The sequence below is a fragment of the Pavona decussata genome, unplaced genomic scaffold (assembly GCF_977016875.1).
Source record: "Pavona decussata unplaced genomic scaffold, jaPavDecu1.1 SCAFFOLD_45, whole genome shotgun sequence".
Lineage (NCBI taxonomy): Eukaryota > Metazoa > Cnidaria > Anthozoa > Scleractinia > Agariciidae > Pavona > Pavona decussata.
Genome location: NW_028145467.1, coordinates 820,752 through 840,000, shown reverse-complemented (window position 1 = coordinate 840,000; position 19,249 = coordinate 820,752). Strand labels below are relative to the sequence as shown.

At 39.3% G+C, this 19,249-nt stretch overlaps 3 protein-coding genes and 1 long non-coding RNA gene across 6 annotated transcripts in view; 3 read left to right on the top strand and 1 right to left on the bottom strand.

Annotated features, from left to right (window-relative positions):
* The window catches only part of LOC146482546 (uncharacterized), a 2,580-nt gene extending 31 nt beyond the window's left edge, over positions 1-2,549 (bottom strand). Inside the window, exons 1-2 of the long non-coding RNA XR_014864082.1 lie at positions 2,416-2,549; positions 1-1,907 (exon numbers count right to left, since the gene is read on the bottom strand). The exon at positions 1-1,907 is cut by the window's left edge and continues 31 nt beyond it. This is a non-coding gene — a long non-coding RNA (uncharacterized LOC146482546). The remainder of the gene's footprint in view (positions 1,908-2,415) is intronic.
* The window catches only part of LOC146482545 (ADP-dependent glucokinase-like), a 6,154-nt gene extending 563 nt beyond the window's left edge, over positions 1-5,591 (top strand). The window contains exons 1-3 of the mRNA XM_085106976.1: positions 1-8; positions 2,103-3,432; positions 3,982-5,591. The exon at positions 1-8 is cut by the window's left edge and continues 563 nt beyond it. Coding sequence (XP_084963102.1) covers positions 1-8; positions 2,103-3,195 — 1,101 coding nt within the window. The 3' untranslated portion in view covers positions 3,196-3,432; positions 3,982-5,591. The remainder of the gene's footprint in view (positions 9-2,102; positions 3,433-3,981) is intronic.
* An 896-nt stretch (positions 5,592-6,487) lies between these two features.
* Positions 6,488-11,441, top strand: LOC146482544 (ADP-dependent glucokinase-like). The gene is made up of 2 exons (XM_085106975.1): positions 6,488-6,952; positions 10,089-11,441. Exons 1-2 carry the CDS (start codon positions 6,627-6,629, stop codon positions 11,179-11,181), a joined length of 1,419 nt encoding a protein of 472 aa, XP_084963101.1. The 5' UTR covers positions 6,488-6,626; the 3' UTR covers positions 11,182-11,441.
* Positions 11,442-13,521: 2,080 nt separating this feature from the next.
* Positions 13,522-19,249, top strand: LOC146482543 (glutaredoxin-like protein C5orf63 homolog). Of its 3 annotated transcripts, none has more exons than XM_085106892.1 (3): positions 13,522-13,837; positions 17,821-17,897; positions 18,904-19,033. In XM_085106892.1, the coding sequence occupies exons 1-3, from the start codon at positions 13,694-13,696 to the stop codon at positions 18,989-18,991; spliced, it is 309 nt and encodes a 102-aa protein (XP_084963018.1). In that variant the 5' UTR covers positions 13,522-13,693; the 3' UTR covers positions 18,992-19,033. The 3 variants fall into 3 exon arrangements, with proteins under 3 accessions (XP_084963018.1, XP_084963019.1, XP_084963017.1); XM_085106891.1 differs by having other exon boundaries at positions 13,603-13,837; positions 17,821-17,877; positions 18,904-19,249; XM_085106893.1 differs by lacking the exon at positions 17,821-17,897 and having other exon boundaries at positions 13,547-13,837; positions 18,904-19,249.

Below are 19,249 nucleotides of genomic sequence, written 5' to 3'. Positions count from 1 at the left end.
GCTTCATCGTACGTATCAGCTTATATTAAGTTTGTCACTCGATATATGGTTTTTCGAAAGTGGATCCACTTATATCGTAAAGAACATTTTTTTTATCCGGAAGGTCAGTTCACTTGTGACCACTTGTCTATAGTCGATCACTGAAAAAAAAAAAAAAAAACGAAAATGGGGGAGGGGTGCCCAGTATGATCCACGTCTTACTAAACAGCTTATTGTTGCAAGACTCAGATGCAAAAGAGCTTTTTCATTTGTTTTCCTCATTAAAAGTGAGGCAATTGCCAGGGAGGGGAGTACTTCCCTATATTAGCTAAATAGCTATGTGTGGCATCAAAAGGTATACAGTCGGACCTCTATTGAGCGGCCACCTATTAAGCGGCCACCCTCCATTAAGCGGCCACTTTCCAAAGTCCCGAATTATTTGTCAGTAAAGTGCTGTATTCGATACCTCTATTCAACGGCCACCTCTATTAAGCGGCCGCGGCCACCTTTTTGCTTTTACAAGTTTACTATTTATTGTTTTTTTTACCTCTATTAAGCGGCCAGCAAATTATTTTTTCAAGCGAAATGGTGACAGATAATATGAAGGTGATAACTAATACATGTAACAAGAACTGCAATTTAATCTCCACTATAATGACACTGATCAACTCCGACACTTTGCCCAGTTTCACGGTTACCAGGACCTTGCCCTATCTATCGGCAAGGCAAATGACTTGATCTCCTCGTTACAACTCCGAGCTCCACAATGGAAAAAAGCCTAAGAAACTTGATGTTTTGTTACATAGATTTGCATATTTTTCTGTACATACTCAACACTAAAACATACTGTAGTTATATACTACATGCTCTCTGTGTTAGAGCTAGCACTTTGCACGGACTTGAAATGCGCAAATCAGGGCACTTAAAGTTCTGTTTCAATGATTTTCACATTCATCTTCACATATGTTCACTTTTCAACAAGCGTTTTGCTGTATAGAGGCAATAAAATTATGTTAACTGCCTTTTCTACCCAATTTATATTGTACTTCTATTAAACGGCCAACCTCTATTAAGCGGCCAGTTTACAAAGTCCCCAGGGTGGCCGCTTAATAGAGGTCAGACTGTAGTTATTTGAGCCATTTTGGTCGAAAACAGGATATAGATTTTAAAAATTTTGGTCTGACAGTCTGAAAATGGATAAATATTCCCAAGGCCAGGTCTGTTAAAGGCAAAAGGAAATTACCTAGTTTGGTCTGAAATAGGGTCAGGGTTTTGAGAACCAAGCCACATTAACCCTGTGATGGAATCTTTTGCAGACTCCGCACTTGCTGGTTCACAAACTGAAGAGGACTGTTATCTTTCCTTTTCTGGAGTTTTATTCTAACATTGTGCAAACCAAGAAAATATCTGTACTCTCCCCACTGAAGGTTCTTGTTTTGTACCCACCCTCTCCACCTAGGAAATTCTAGTTTATCTTTATACTTTACTTCTAAAATTTTGACTTTTTAAGTCCCTCCCACCATGGATTTTTCTGGAACTACACATTCCAACAATCTGAGGATTTCCAATATCCAATCTACAGTTCACTATCTTCTAATTGTGATTTACAACTCTGTTCTCAATTTTTTCGTACTCAATCTGACATTAAATTACAATATTATTGCACTAAGATTTACTGACTTGTACTAGAACTTTGCACAACAAATACTTTCCCTACGACCATGAGCACAATAAAATCCCAAGCCTACACTTTGTAATGATCCTAAGTTTAATTCTCATTACACAATTACATGTGTTTCCTTTCCTAATTAGCATACAGTTATATCATATTCATGCAGAACATTAACTTCAGACTTTGTCCTGACAAACCCCACTAAAAGTTCTGAGGACTACTCCCTCAATTCCATGTAGTCCAGATCAAATATGCTCTTGGAGTAGGCAAAGTAATATAAAAAAAAATTATTTATTCTCATGCCACTATTCCGCTACCCCAGCATTCCCATTAATCTAGAAGAGGCTCAAGTTTATTATGAAATTATTACATGAATGAATTATTAATTAATTAATTAATTAATTAGGGACCAATTGATTCACTCATTCATATACATGCATATTTTTGGCAGACGCTATGTTGAAGACAAAGAGCTTTTCCGCAAGGTGAATGCGAAAGCTTTAGAAGTAAAAAGCACTCGTAAGCTGACAGGTGGAGCTGGATTACAGATTGGTAAGAGATTAGCTAAAGAGGGCTGTCACGTCCTGACAGCAGCTGATATTTCTGAAGAATTGCTGAACATGCTTCCTGAGAACATGACTGCAGCTGGAACCATTGTTGATATTGATGACATCCACTGCTTGCTGGAATACCCTGCGCATTTGCCATGGGGGAAGTATGAGTCACAAAGAGCCAACAGATTAGTACTACACCGTGATGAGCACAATCCTTACCTCAAATCACTGGACAAATTTCAAGAAAAGCTGACAGAGTTCTCACCAGCAGTGTTAGTAATTGGAGGGCTTCATATACTTGACAACTTCCCTGGCTTTAATCCCGGTGAGAGTGGTAATATTATGAGAAGGGTTTCATCTTTCCTTGACACACAGCAAATCCCCATTCATTTTGAAATGGCTCCATTTCATGACAAAATGTTCTTTGACGAGGTGTTGCAGTATGTAATACCTTATGCAGGCTCTATGGGCATGAATGAGCAAGAACTTCCAAACTTGTGGAGTAAGCTTCTTTATGGAAACATAACAGTTGTGTCCAGTCAGAAACCCAGAGTGGCTACAGTGCTGGATCTTATGAGAGATGTGTACAGGGTTTCCAAAGAGAGTTACAATAGAGGAAAGAAGGCGAGACCACTAACAAGATTACACATCCATACCCTTGCATTCCAGGCCATTCTAACCACAAAAGGATCAAACTGGAAAAATACCCAAGCTGCCGCCGCAAAAGCCTCACTAACAGCTACTAGGCATGTATGTGGCTCTAGAGAAATTGACCCCAAGAAATCAAAGTTATTCATGGACGATTCATTTTCGAAAAGTGTAGTTCCAAGCAGCCCAAGAGTTCATTTCAATCCCAATTCACCTGTGTCCTGTTGGGAGGAACATGATTATGAAATCTGCATTGCTCCAGTGTTAGTTTGCACTCAGGTGTTGCAGACAGGAGGCGGCGGGGACCACATCACGGCAGGTGGTTTGGTTTTGCAAATTTAGAAATGTGCAGTACATAACACTGGCATCTTTTGAATGACTGTGTAATTATTTTAGTAAATGTACTTATTAGTGGTTTGTAAGAACGTGGTGAGGGATGAACAAACTGGGAGCACTAGCAGATATAGTGGAACCCTGCCATATGGCCACCTGATTAAAATGTCCACCTCAGTCATTATTACAGCCAAGTTCAGTTTGTCCTGGTGAAATGCCCATAAGAAAAACTTATAAGAAAGCCCTGTTACACTCAGTTTTTTTTATAAGAACATCTAATTTTGGAGTTGAGGCTGAACGTTCTTATATTTTTTTGCGATTTGAGCCTGAAAACGTTCTTAAGGCGGTCTTAAATTACTTGGTATACACTACATGTACATTACAGTTAATCAATGTGGACGTGACCAGGAAACCTATCCAAGTGCATTGCCTGCTGAGATATGGTATCTACCTTGATAATACTTCAGACTTTGTATCACCCGATGACTTCGATGATGTGGAAGTTATTTTGGAACAGTTATAAATAAGAACTACTAATAATAAGAACTAATAATAATAATTATTACGAGTGTTACAATTGTTAATGTTAGTACATGTACAAAACATGCGCCGCTTAAGTGTTTTGGTTAATTTACATTTGGTACCTTGATTTTATATACAGATTAGCAAAAAAATAAAAAAAAGCGTTCTTAATCAACTCTTAGCCTGAGGAATGTTCTTAATACGTTCTTAAAATTTTGGTTAATCTCAGCCTCAACGTTCTTATAAAAATGGTTCTTATAAAAAAAAACTGAGTGTAATGCTTTGTGACAACAGCTACATTGTAAAAGCCCAATCAATGTGTGTTTTCCTTTGTAAATTCTCCCTATTAATAGGGCCACTCAAACCAAATTTGCATTCTAAAGGACAGACAAGTGACAAATGAAATTACGTCTTGAGAAACAAATTTACAATATTCTTTTCGTTTGATTGTAGCATGTTCGTGTTGACTTTTAAAACAGACATTTCCTTTACAAATTCAGCATGGTAATACGATTCCTATTACATGTAAATTGGAAAGAAAAATAGGGAAATTGGATGAGTGAGAAAAAGGATGGTAAAGTACACTGTTTAGCAGTAAGTTCCTACTTGTAAAATTTAGTGACATTTATCTTACTATTTGTAGTAGTTCCATTTCAATTAAAATTGTATCTGCATTCCAGATTGCTTCGTGGACGGTTTTAATGATAAAAATTAGTTTTCATTCAGATGCAAACAAAACTAATCTCCACATGAAAAGCTTTGCACTTAGCTTTATAGCCTCTGCCTTCGTAATGAGTTTCACAGCAAATTGTGGTGTAATATTGTCATGACATCACTTGAAAGAGACCAGACATGAAATTTGACCCTTCCCCATTTATGCGGCCAAACTCTCAAGTCCTGTTGGTGGCCATGCATATTAACAGGGTTCCACTGTTTGAAGTGTCTTAGGTGCATTTTCCGCGACTTGAATGTTAAATGGGTCGTTTTCTTTGCCAAAAACCTTAAATGGATTGAAACTATTCTTGCCTCCGCCTACTAAGTGCATCAGTTGTGCGAACACCTCCATCGGTTGTCTTTTTGTCCGACGTTGGCGGCCATCTTGGGGGAAGTTGTAGACTGGGAACGAGTAAAGTTACTACTTCATGTAGCCACCAGCAAGCACTGCCCAGGATGAACAAGGAACTCTTCTTGCTGCCAACTCTTCCGGTTTTAGCGGGAGTTTCCAAGTTTTTCATGAAATCTCCCGGTCTCCCAGTTGAGGCACCAAATCTCCCTGGAAATACCTAGCGTGGCCTTTTTCCAATATTTTCATTAATTTCGTTATTTTCGACTCCGTGAAAACGCAAAAAAAAAAAAAAAAAACAAGAAGTGGAATTCATATTTGAGGTATTGTCATCGGTAAACGTAAAACATAGAAATCAAATATCTATATATTGAACGATACAACCCCCCCCCCCCCCCACTCCCCGCATAAGCCCTAAATATAGCCTTTTTCGTTGTTCACTTCGCGTTGAGTTTGTTCCTTGATGAATTCTGATAATTTAGCTCTTTGGGTGCCCCTGAAGATTTCTAGATGTCTCCAGATTTTTTTACTCCAAGGGTTGGCAGGTATGGGTAACACATGTTATGCTCTACATGGACAATAATTATAAAAGGCAGTACAGTCTATGACTGCATGTGGCTACTGCTTTATTTTTGTAGAATATTGCAGTAAAAAAGCAATGTTGTATAAAATGCAGAGGGGTAAATGAACAGCTCTAGGTATGTCAAAATTGTGCAGCATTCAACAAACTCTTGGTATTTAGAGTAGCTTACCTTACACCTTCGTCAATTCTTGAAATAATGAAAAGCTTGTAAATTTGTAACAATCCTGTAATTTTTTATCAGCTTGCGAATCCTTTTTGTTTAGTTGCTGCTATCAAGTTGTAAACACCAAATTTATTTGCATTTAGTCTAGTATAGCCATACCTACCCGTCTCGACTAGCTTTAGCTATTTGCGGGTAGGTATGTAACTAACTGGTAACTCTCTGTTTTAATAAAGTGTTGTTGTTGTTGTTGTGTCTTCGAAAAGCCTTGTTGGCGTACGTCAAGGAAGAATGTATGTATTTTAGTTTGGCGAGCAGTGAAGATGTTTATGCTATCAGATGGGCTGCGGGTAAGGCGGCACAACTCCCACTAAACGTTTATGGGAGCCCAGGGAGGGTACTCCGGATTTCAAGTGACGGGGATGATGGAATAGGCTGGGGGCAAGAATGAAAACCCAAAAAATCCTTAGGGCTTCCAACAAAACCAAAAAGAAATCCCAGGACGAAAAATTAACCCCCAAAAAATCCCATGCCGAATTTCCGAGCCTTAAAATTTTTCAGAAAGCATAAAATGATATAACACAAAAAATAAAAACATCAGAAACAATTTGAATGTTTGTGTTTGTTTATTCATCATACCACCTGAAGTAATCTTTTCCGCATCTGGTAGTCATTCTAACAACACTCGAGACCCCCATGAAAATCTTCTGTTTTAACAATAACATTATGCAGAATGACAAGGCGGCCTGGATACGCGGGCACTGTATACCACGAATCTCCAGATTGTTTTCAATATTCAAAAAAATCCCTGCCTCCCAAAAAAATGCTTGCCAAATTTTCCTACCCGAAAAAATTCCGGAATCGTAAATTTCAAACCCCAATCAAGGGGAGAACCCCCCGCTGGGGCTTGGAGACAGGAGTCATGCGTTAAAAATTCAAAATGGCGGTTATTATACGGCGTTATCTCGAGTCAGCGGGTTTTCCCAGAGCCTTTGTTTCCACGAGACACAACCTGTTTTTCGAATCCCTCGATGTGGCAGATTTTGCATATTTAGGACATAAAATTCGGCACCTCCCTTTAACTTTTACTTGGCCAACTGTTCAATCGCGAAATGGCTAATACCGTGACTGGTATACTCACCATTTTGGTCGTCGCGGGAGCCTATCTTTACTACAAACACATTACAAGTCAAGAGAAACGTGTTCTTGCAGTATTGGACGGACTGATAGCCATAGAACGAGGAAATCCGTTACAGGGAACACCCAAGGTCGCCTGCGGTTTTGAATCAACCATGGATTATTTTATTGATTCCCTGGAGTTACTAGAAGCAATGGAGCTTGATCCTCCCGACGAAGCCAAACCACATGACGTCGTGAAGAACGAGAAAGAACTTCTGGAAACATTTGCTTTTTTCTTCAATCATAGTGCAGCTTCATCGTAAGTATCAGCTTATATTAAGTTTGTCACCCATTTTATGGTTTTTCGAAAGTGGATCCACTTATATCGTAAAGCGCACTTTTTTCTTCTTCTTCTTCAAAAAAAAAAAAAAAGGAAAATAAAAGGGGGGTGTCCATTATGATCCACGTCTTACTAAACAGCTTATTGTTGCAAAACCCAGATGGAAAAGAGCTTTTTAACTCGTGAATGCGCGCATGCGCAATGAACGAGTTATAGCGATAGCTGACTCTCGACTTGGTCGGTCGATCAGTCGATCAGTCGGTTTTGTCGTTAACTTTCGGGCGTGCGCAGTGAATGAGTTTTAAATTCAATTAGTGGAAAAAAACACGCGAACATTTGTTGTTCATGGCGCATCAGGAAATTCTTATTCAATATGTAGAGAATAATTTGACGATCATTTAGTGCAAGAATAGCGATTTTTCGTTCAATCTGAGCAAAGTTTCAAGTTTTTTCAGTTTTTCAGAAAGTCCGGGGTCGTAAACTCAATTAGTGAAAAAAAAAAAACGTGAAAATTTGTTTCACGACGCGTCAGAATTCTCTCATTCATTCTGTAGAGAATAATTTGACAATCATTTTAGTGTAAGAATGGGGATTTTTCGTTGAATCTGAGCAAAGTTATAGGATTTTTTCGTTTTTTTCTACGAAGTGCGGTTTCTTTCAAGAATTAAAAATAATTGAATTTAAAAATAATTTAATTAAAAAATAATTTAATTTGTCAGTTTTCACGCGAAAGCGGAACGTGCCATGTCACGCATCATTGACGTCGTAAACAAAATTATGCAAATTTCTGGTGAAATGAACACTTTTAAGATCTTGTCAGCTTTCATAGAGGTTTCAAAGGGAAAAAATGTTTCATTTTCGAAATTTACAACTGGTAATTTATGGGAAAGCAAAAGGACGCGGTCGATAAATAATTCTTATTTAGCAAGAGCTTGTCATAGTTCATTATTTTTACTTGAGGATTGCGTGGACTGAACTCCAAAGGAAAAATTTCACACATTTATGTCGGGCATGAATCGTAATGCGATACTTTGTTGAACATATTTCCCTTTGTGAGATCGGCTTGCCCTACAGTAATTTTGTAATTTTAATTCCCAAAAAAACTTCACTTGCCCATCGGGCAAGTGATGGTTAGAATCCACTAGCCCGATCGCGAAATCCAGTAGCCGCGGACTATCACACGCATTTGCATGACGTGGCTGCACATGGCGTGCTCCTATAAACTTTGAATAAAAAAAACACGTGATATTTTTTAATCGGCGCATCAGAATAATCGGCTTATTCAATCTGTACAGAATAATTTGACAATCATTTTAATAGTACAAGAATGGTCATTTTTCGTTACATAATCGGGCAAAGATATAATTTCTTTTAGCTTTTGAGGAAGTTTCCGTAGCCGTCTAAATTGCAATTACTATGTGTCATCTGCATTCACGAGTTGGCTCACAGGAGCCTTTGATTCATTTGTTTTCCTCATTGAAATTAAGGCAATTACCAGGGGTGGGGGGGGGTACTCCCCTATATTAGCCCTAGGGGGGTACTCTCGAAAATTTTCGATAGGGGTGTGCCACAAAGGTTCTTGAACCCTGACCCTGATCCTGACCCTAAGGGTAAAGGAAGGGAAAATGGATACCTTTTTAAGGACCGAACCCGAAAAATGACACCCTATTCAAGGGACCCAAACAACGGCTAATGTGCACGGATAAACACAAATCTCCATGAAAATCGCTTTTCTAATACTTTAGCGGACACTTCAGTTTTAAAAACCCATTTCTTTTTCGTAAAACGTGACCATATATAGCCCATATATGGGAGTACCCCCCCCCCCCCCCCCCGGATATTAGCTAAATAGGTATGTATGGCCCCAAAGGGTATAGTTTTTTTGGGCCATTTTGGTCTGAAATAGGATATAGATTTCAAAAATTTTGGTCTGACAGTCTGAAAACGGGTATCGATTTTATAGAAACAAGTATGGATTTTAGAAACCAGGTCTGAAAATGGGTATAGATTTCCAAGGCCAGGTCTGTTAAAGGCAAAAGGAGATTACCTAGTTTGGTCTGAAATAGGGTCAGGGTTTTGAGAACCAAGCCGCATAACCCTAAACAAAGAGGAACCTAATAACCCCATAACCCTAAACGAAGAGGACTGTTATCTTTCCTTTTCTGAAGTTTTATTCTAACATTGTGCAAACTAAGAAAATATCTGTACTCCACCCACTGAAGGGTTCTGTTTTGTACCCACCCCCTCCCCCTAGGAAATTCTAGTTTATCTTTAAACTTTACTTCTAAAATTTTGACTCTTAAGTCCCCTCCCCCTAGGAATTTCGGATGACCTTCTATGGGGTAGGTATGAATTTTTTTCTGGAACCATACATTCCAACAATCTGACAATCTCCAATATCCAATCTACAGTTCACTATCCTCTACTTGTGATTCACAATTCTGTTCTCATTTTTTTCTTATTCAATCTGACCTTACATTACAGTTGTACTAAGATTTACTCAGTTCTACTATAATTTTGCACAACAAAATAATACTTTCCCTATGATCACGAGCACAGTAAAATCCCATGCCTACACCTTGTAATGCTCCTAAATTTAATTCTCATTGCACAATCACATGTGTTTCTTTTCCTAATTTAGCTTAATAGAAGTGTGCAGTTACATCATTTTCATGCAGTACATTAACTTCGGACTTTGTTGGTTAATATTATATTGCAATCTGTTTTGTCACTAACTTAATGTTATTCACATTACATGTGATATATTTTGTGACATTATTCATTCATTTAATTTTCCAGTTGATATTTTATCGTGGAATATTTAAGTCATGCACATCAGTTACTCTTCCCTGACAAATCCCACCAAAAGTTCTGAGGAGTACTCCGTCTCCCCTCAATTCCATGTATTCCAGTTCAAGTATGTTCTTGGAGACCTAGGCAAAGTGGTATGCAAATTGGCATAAGAATAAATAATTTTTAATATTATTTATTTTCATGCCACTATTCCACTACCCCAGCATTCTCATTAATCTAGAAGAGGCTTAAGTTTATAATAAAATTATTGCATGAATAACCAATTGATTCACTCATTTATGTACATGGATATTTTTGGCAGACGCTATGTTGAAGACAAAGAGCTTTTTCGCAAGGTGACTGCGAAAGCTCTAGAAGTAAAAAGCACTCGTAAGCTGACAGGTGGAACTGGATTACAGATTGGTAAGAGATTAGCTAAGGAGGGCTGTCACGTCCTGATAGCAGCTGATATTTCTGAAGAATTGCTGAGCATGCTTCCTGAGAACATGACTGCAGCTGGAACCATCGTTGATATTGATGACATCCACTGCTTGCTGGAATACCCTGCGCATTTGCCATGGGGGAAGTATGAGTCACAAAGAGCCAACAGATTAGTACTACACCGTGATGAGCACAATCCTTACCTCAAATCACTGGACAAATTTCAAGAGAAGCTGACAGAGTTCTCACCAGCAGTGTTAGTAATTGGAGGGCTTCATATACTTGATAACTTTCCTGGCTTTAATCCCGGTGAGAGTGGTGAGATTATGAGAAGGGTTTCATCTTTCCTTGACACACAGCAAATCCCCATTCATTTTGAGATGGCTCCATTTAATGATGAAAAGTTCTTTGACGAGATGTTGCAGGAGGTAATACCTTATGCAGGCTCTATGGGCATGAATGAGCAAGAACTTCCAAACTTGTGGAGTAAGCTTCTTTATGGAAACATAACAGTTGTGTCCAGTCAGAAACCCAGAGTGGCGACAGTGCTGGATCTAATGAGAGATGTGTACAGGGTTTCCAAAGAGAATTACAATAAAGGGAAGAAGGCCAGACCACTAACAAGATTACACATTCATACCCTTGCGTTCCAGGCCATTCTAACCACAAAAGGATCAAACTGGAAAAATACCAAAGCTGCTGCTGCAAAAGCCTCACTGACAGCTACCAGGCATGTATGTGGCTCTAGAGAAATCGACCCCAAGAAATCAAAGTTATTCATGGACGATTCATTTTCAAAAAGTGTGGTTCCAGGCAGCCCAAGAGTTCATTTCAATCCCAATTCACCTGTGTCCTGTTGGGAGGAACATGATTATGAAATCTGCATTGCTCCAGTATTAGTTTGCACTCAGGTGTTGCAAACGGGAGGCGGCGGGGACCACATCACGGCAGGTGGTTTGGTTTTGCAAATTTAGACAGTGTAATACTTAATACTGGCCTCTTTTTAATGACTGTGTAATTTTAGTAAATGTACTTATTAGTGGTTTGTAAGAACGTGGCGAGGAATGAACAAGCTGGGAGCACTAGCTGATACAGTGGAACCCTGCCATACAGCCAGCTCAACCTCATTATTCCAGCCACTTTCACTTTGTACTGGTGAAATGCCTATAAGAAAACCTTATAAGAAAATGTTGTTAATGCTTTCTGACAACAGCCACATTGTAAAATCCCAATCAAAGGGCACTCAAACCAAGTTTGTATTCTAAAGGACAGAGAAGTGGAAAATCAAAATACATCTTGAGAAACAATTACCATATTCTTTAAGTTTGATTGTAACATGTTCATGTTGACTTAAGGTACAGTGTTAAGCAGTAAGTTCCTACTTGTAAAATTCAGTGACATTTTATCTCACTATTTATAGTACAGTCGACTCCCGATAACTTGAACCTTCAAGGGAAATTGAAAAAGGCTCGAGTTATCGGGAGTCCGAGTTATCGAGGGTAAAATTATATAGGAAATGACCTGAAAGGAAAGGAAAATTGGTTCGAGTTAGCGCGAGGTTCGAGTTAGCGACGGTTCGAGTTATCGGGAGTCGACTGTAGTTCCATTTCAATTAAATTGTATCTGCATTCTGGAGGGCTTCGTGGGTGGTTTTAATTTGAAAAAATAGCTTTCATTCATATGTAAACAAAGCTAATTTTCACATGAAAAGCTTTGCACGTAGCCTCTGCTTTTGTAATGAGATTCACAGCAACTCCAAGATGGTCAATTGTGATATAATATTGTCATGACATCACTTGAAGGAGACCAGCGATGAAATTTGACCCTGCCCCATTTATGCAGCCACTCGGTTGATATGGCCAGACTCTCATGTCCTGTTGGTGGCCATGTTAAGAAGGTTCCACTCTATTTATTAGGGATTTTAAGGAACAATGACACTGATGGCGAAGACAATGCTTTAAAATAGCAGGTTTAATGAGCAAAATCAATGGCTTTGTCATACGTTTACATGAAAATTCCCTGCAAACAACAGCATGAAATCACCAAATTCACTAAGGTTTTGTGACAATGTTAACGCACAATGATGAATATTTCATTCTCTGTTTTAACTCGACCACACTTCTACCAATTTAGTGCCTGGTAATTTGCCATTTCTTCAGTGTAAACTGAAGTTATATTTTCAAGTGATGTTTGTGTTGTTGTCTTGCTGCTTAAGTTCACCATTATTGAGTGGAATTCGAGAATAAGGAAGTACTTTAGTATGCAGAAAAGAAGTTTTGCTGCCCACCGTGTTAAAATACAGCTGCACAACTTGTAAATATAATTACAGCAGTGCTACACACCAATACTTCTAAATTATGTTATTCAACAAATTCTTATCATGACTAGCATAAAAGCAAAATGTTACAGAAATAAACAGATTGGGCACATGTGCACAGTAGTTTTCCATTTTTCCTTGCTAAATAAAACTATTTAATGAGCACTTCTGTCAAGGTTTTCAGCTCTTGCATGGGTAGTTTTAGGACATAAATCTGCGATCAGTAATATTTAATAAATTAAATATAAAAATAAAGTTAATAGAAAATTATGATACATTGAGTTTATGCATCTTGCTTTTGTTTTCCTATCCTGTACCACTCAGGCATAATGGTGGGTGAAAATTAACCCATTTTAATGAAGCACCAAAATCGCAACCTTTTGCAATTGTTACACGGATTGGGTGGACGGGTACTCAGTGGATTTTGGGTTAGGGTGTGCTGTTGGGACTCTGAAACCCTTAAGCTTGGTTCACACTTGTGACATAAGCATAAGCATAAACATAAGCATAAGAATGTGTAGTGTGAACCGGTGCGACATAAGCATAAGCAAAGCATAACGAAGCAGCAGTGTTTGATATCAGCGGAAATATAATTGAAAATAGTGCCCATTCTCTGCCGGCTGATCTGCAGTTCCAAGATAACGTCTTCTACAGATTTTGAAGCCCAATGTGCCTGCGTATGTCGCCTTTCTTATGCTTATGTCACAAGTGTGAACCAAGCTTTAGTTTACACCAGACCATGTTCAACCGCATTTGGCCTCCCTATTCTAGACTAGATACCAAAAATCCCTACCCTATCCTAGACTTGAGTCTTAGTTTTTATTCCCAGGGGCCTTGGGGTGGGAAGAAGTCTTGAAGCACTTCAAAATGCCCAAGGGCGGGGAGGGGGATATTGAAGTTTTGAATATTGATTGGCGCATTACCTCCTCTGGGGGGGTTTTCTCTATGTACTCCAATTTTCCCTTCTCCTCAAAAAATAAAACAAATTCCAATTCAATTATTGAATATAATTTTTTGTTGTCTGTGGTAAGATGAGAACAAGACGAAAGGAACCTGGGAACGAAGTTGAGTCTCCCCAGGTTTCGCTCGCCATTAAAAAACCAACATGGCGGCCGTTTGATCAAATCATTCGAACAGGTGTTTGAACTCTCATTTCTCCCAATCACACTATGCAAGGTGTACCCTGGATTTACAGAGCGTCAAGGTATGCAGTACGTGTTGCAAAAAACCTGCAGTCACGACCTCTTGGTTACACTAAGCCCAGATTTTTATCAAGCAAATCTTCACTTCCTGTCCTCACCCTTTACACGAAGGTAAGCTTCCTTTAATACTGGTTTGGTTACAGGTGTGTATAAAATGCACACCAGTACGGGCAGCCCAAGCGCATGATGAGCCTGGTGGGGGACTCCGATAAAATAGTGACGGGGTTGAACGTCGTACCTTTTTCAGTTTTTGGGGTTAAAATTCGTGATTTTGGTATAATCTAAAATGGCTTTCGTCAGATCAGTGCTGGTATGGTGGTTCCTTTTAGGGTATTGAGCCGAAAATTATGAGAGAAGTAAATGTGGGTCAACTGATGTTAAGTTTTGTCTCATTCCTGGCTCGCTGTTAGGGTTAACAATTTGTTCGGACCAGGCCCACAAAACAGAAATCTGGTACCTTTTAGGGGTTCTTTTCAAAATTTCCCATGATCACCCCTGTCACTTTTATATGGGAGTTCCCCACCCCCAACCCCCGGAATGATGAGATAACACACCTATCTTTCGTTGTGCACGTTGCACACAAGCTTTTCAGCCCCCTGCTCAACTAATCTTCCTGTTTGAGGGTCATTGCAAGAAGTCAGCAAAATGTTCCAAACTTGCAGAGTTTTGGCCTGCACCGCTGATTTTGTGTGCTGCAAATTTTTGTTCCAAAGCTGATTAGCCTGGGTGCAGACATCTACTAAGATTTCCTTTGCTTCATGCAGCAAGGAGAGACATCTGTGGAATGCAGTTGCTAATCTTGTTCCAGTATCTTACTGTTCCCTGGAATGTGGGGAAAGTACTCTGATTGGTTGTGTGACAGTAAACATTGTTAGATCAAATTAGAACAATCTCATTTCACCACTTAGACCCCACCTACTCAGGCGCGGATCCAGGATTTTGAAATGGGGGGTGAATTTTTGTAATAATGTAATTTTTTATAGAGCCAAAGCCTGGTTGAGGTGTTTGAGGTCTGTGCAGCGAAGAGCTCTCAAGGAGCTTATTAACGTTAACAACAAAGAAATTATTCTCAAAAAAGCAGATAAAGGCAGAACAACCGTCGTTATGAACGGAGAAAACAAAATCAATGACGGACAGAAACAATTGAATGATAGAAATAACTGTCAGCCACTAGACGAACCAATGGTTAGAGACACATCCCAGAGAGTTAAACACCTCATTAATGCCCTTCATCAAGCAGGGTGCATAGACGAAATGACGGTTAAATGGTTTAACCTAACACCAAATCCGCCTCGAAGCCCAGTGTTTTATACCCTCACAAAAATTCACAAACCGACATTAGTCGGAAGTCAAGACCTATCATATCTGGGTGTGATGGCCCAACAGAACGCCTATCATCATTCGTAGACAAACTACTTCAGCCAATAGCACAAATACAGGACTCGTTTCTAAAAGATACGACACATTTCATAAGGTTTATTGAAAGCACTAGGGTGCCTAGAAACGCTTTTCTAGTCTCAATGGATGTCACTAGCCTTTACACGAATATCCCACAGGAGGACTGAAACAATCACTATAGTATGCAACGCATACGAGAACTTTCATGCCAATAACCCTCCTATAGCTACAAATTTCCTCAGAGACATGCTCAGCCTTATACTGAAGGAGAACTCCTTCCAAACACACGGAACTGCCATGGGCACTAAAATGGCAGTAGCTTTTGCCAACATCTTTATGGCATCTATAGAAAAGGAGATCTTAAGGCAGAGCGTTCACAAACCACTAATGTGGAGAAGATTCATTGACGATGTATTTTACTTGTGGGATACAAACAAAGAAGAAATAGAAAATTCATTGAGCAAGCAAATTCGTACCACCCTACCATGAAGTTTACCGCTGAAGTCTCAGAATTAGAAACAACATTCTTGGATACAACAGTCTATAAGGGACAGAGATTCGAGAAAGAATCGATTCTCGACGTGCGCACACATTACAAACCTTTCAGTACACAAACTACAACAGCTGCCACCCAGCAGGCACTTCTGAGGACAAACGCTTCTAAAGTAGTGTTTGACGAAAACTTTAAAAACTTTAAAACACGCCTGGTATCGAGAGCTTATCCTAGTAACCTGGTGGACAAAATCCTCTCCGAAGTTAACTTCGCAGAAAGGAAGAACGCTCTTACACAAAAACAGAAAGTGCACAAGAAAATTCTACCCTTCGTGACACAATTTTAACCATCACTGCCATGTTTGAAAAATATTCTAATGGACACTGAATGGCATTTAATACAAAACCAGCCGCTACTAAGAGAGATATACAAGGAACCTCCCTTTATCTATTATAGAAAAGGGAAATCGCTTAAAGACATGCTTATTAAAGAAAAATTATAAAGGCTTTTATCAACACAATGGGCACACAGCGGGAGTCGTGTAGGTCTGTCAACCCCATTTCAACAGGCTCAAAATGAATAAATTGATTGGTAGAACCAGTCATCGCTAATGCACATTCTCCACCTCAATTAGAGAAATCAAATATTATTTCAATATTTGACGGATAAGGAAAAAAAAAAAGGAAGGGGGCTCAAAAAAGGGGGGTGAAAATTCACCCATTTCACCTCCCCTGGATCCGCCCCTGCTACTCCTGACACTCCTGTGAAAACTGTTCCCAAAATTCTGTTTGAACAATTTGCATTACTCCTATTACGTCTGTTTGTACAGGGTGATCAGACCAAGAAGATTCTGGCTCTGTAATTAAATTAAGGTCCAGTGATCCAGCAGATCAAACATAATTACCAAAGAGTTGAAAAGCCGGGGGGGGGGGGGGGGAGGGTACTTGGGTTCAGTTTTGCTGGCAATGTGCTGCTGGCCTCTCAGTAGCCTGCGTAGCAAGCGTTTCCGTGCTGTTTCCGAGCAAGGACCGCGCGAAAAATGGCGCGAGTAAGCAGGGAGGGGGTGTTTTTTTGGCTCTTGTTTCATTTCTCGAGCGGCCAAAACCGAGAATCTCATTCCTCGGTCTTTCTTTGCTCCGAAACAGCACAGAAACTCTTGCTACGCAGGCTAGCCTCTCAGAGCCCGTGCCCCATTATAATCTATTTTGTGGCCAGTTATAGACCCCATCTTAGTTACTTTTGGGAAAATGTAACTTTCGCGATCCCAACTAAGTCACTTTCTATTTATACATCTACTTTATCAATCCTTCAAATAGGTCATCCTAAAATGAATTGAAAGAACGGAATGTAATGCGAAGTGATTGTTACATTTAATAAACAACAGCTTCTAAACTTTTTAACCAAGGCCATTTTGAATCCCTACTTAATAGAATTTTCTTACCCCAAAAATCCGAAAATGTGCGACCCCATTCTAGTAACTTTATTGAAAATGCAATCCCATTCTAGTCAATCCAGTCGTGAAAATGCTATCCCATCCAGCGGCACATCCCCATTTGCTTCTTATAAGGAAGTACCCCCCCCCCCCCCCCGGGTTGAAAAAGTTGGAGAAAAAGTTGTGTTGGCTTAATTTATGTCCAATTTAAAACCTGAACCGAAGGACACTGGAACACAATTAGCAGACATCTCTTCTTTCCGTGTGAAGAGAAGGGAAATTATCTACATCTAACAATAATTATTATGAGACAATAGTTCCCCATTTCGACTCAAGTGCAGTGCAGGTGTGGGAACTACTAGGACAAGAATGTGCAGTGCATAGTGCAACTAGACAGACAGAGTGTAAAAAAAAAAAGAAAATTAGTTCTTCAAAGAGGAGAAGTCTAAAAGGAAGAGATTTCTGTTTCGCGGCGTCTAATGTCCGATGGTAGGTCATTCAAATCCCGAATTGGAAGGGGAAATAGGAGATGCCGGCATGTAGGCTGTCTTATTTGGTGACATCACCATTCAAATGAGAGTTTGGGCTTGAATGAAGTGGGAATGCCAAGGGACTGGGCTTTAAGGTAGGGTGAACTGACGAACAGACAGGAATTTCTAAAGAATTTGAATTTGGATTTCTCAATCAAGGGTACTGAATTCTTTTTCTTGAAAAATTACCTGATTTTATATACAGGAGACTCCTGCTTTCTGTACTTTTTTTTCTTCCCAGGATTTCTGCTCACTCTGTGATGACGCTAAGGCTGCTCTAGAAGGCTACAAGCATAGGGTTGGTTGCAGACACTTCCTGCATGTAGTAGAGTAAATTTCCACTATCTCAAGCACAAAAATAGCCTGTCAACTTAGGAGCCTGTTTGCAGGCTAGCACAAAAACTGTCAAAGCTATGTAAACAGTATGATCCGAAGGAACTGAATTTCTGTTTGAGATGGTGAAAATTGTCAGGTCTCTACTAACTGCAGCTGTTTATTTTCTAGCAGCAAAATCATTAATGTTTTGCAAACGCATTTGTCGTGTTTATGCATATAAAAATGTTAGATTTCTGGATTTCATCCTGATTACTTGAGAGACAGCACCCATGGGAGGGTAGTTATTGTTATTTTTATTGATTCGTCAATAAATGACTTACAACATTACGTGTTCATACACACACATCAACATGTAATAATTAAATAACAGTACTATTGACGAACACAAATTACATTCATTAGTTACAACACTTCTTACAATCAGTCTGCTTTTCCCTCTTAAGACTCTCCTTTGCCTCTCATTTCTGGTCTAACAAAAAAGAAACGAACCGAATTCTCCTTTCCAGCTTCAAGTACACTTTAAGGGAACGTCTACTCTTACAACAAATTGACATGAAGTTGTTGGAAATAGTGTCTAAATGTTAAGCTTAGTTAGCTTAATTAGTGTTCTAAAAGTTGGTTTCATTATCGCTTATTTTCGCTTTTAAACTCTTGCGAGTTGCGGCAACCGTTAGCCTCACGAACCCCTAAGGACGTCTGCGTGAGAGGCTACGGCAACCGTATAACGTCATAAAATCCAAAATGGTAGCGCGCGCGGGAAATTTAAAAGAAAATTATGGGCGATAATCATATCCAATTATGCTACGTCCACCTTTTAGACCAAGCTTTCAAATGTAGACACTATTTCAACAATTTAACGTCTATTGTTTGCGAGCGTGGAGGTTCCCTATAAAACCAGGCTTTAAACAGCGCGAAAGGACCACCTTTTTTACATGTAAAAGCGTAGGTGTAAAAATTTGACAGACATAATCTCTTTTTTTATTTTCAGTTTCATTTTCAGGAGGTGGACATCACAGAAAAAGGGAACGAGACTTGGTTTGAGAAGTACAGATATGAAATTCCCGTGTTTCATTTAAATGGATCATTTCTTATGAAGCACCGAGTGAATGAAGAACTACTTGAAAAAGAACTGAGAAAGTTCGAGACCTAGCAAAAGCCTCTTCCGGGTGGAACACAATAACCTTTTCTATTCCTTAATACAACAAATTACTGAAAACACCAGACTTATTCGTACGGCTGAATACTGTCAGTATGTGAAATGTTTTCATGTTATGCTAAATCAAGGTATTTTCAAAATAAATCCAGGTGGTAAGCCTTGGCCACTTTCAAACTTA

What these genes read in the sequence shown, in the direction of transcription:
- LOC146482544 (XM_085106975.1), top strand. Translation starts at nt 6,627, where the DNA reads ATGGCTAATACCGTGACTGGTATACTCACCATTTTGGTCGTCGCGGGA. An exon ending in AATCATAGTGCAGCTTCATC is followed by an intron (nt 6,953 to 10,088) that starts GTAAGTATCAGC and finishes TATTTTTGGCAG; the next exon opens with ACGCTATGTTGAAGACAAAG.
- LOC146482543 (XM_085106891.1), top strand. Translation starts at nt 13,694, where the DNA reads ATGCAAGGTGTACCCTGGATTTACAGAGCGTCAAGGTATGCAGTACGT. An exon ending in TCCTCACCCTTTACACGAAG is followed by an intron (nt 13,838 to 17,820) that starts GTAAGCTTCCTT and finishes TTTTCTTCCCAG; the next exon opens with GATTTCTGCTCACTCTGTGA. An exon ending in TAGAAGGCTACAAGCATAGG is followed by an intron (nt 17,878 to 18,903) that starts GTTGGTTGCAGA and finishes TTTTATTTTCAG; the next exon opens with TTTCATTTTCAGGAGGTGGA.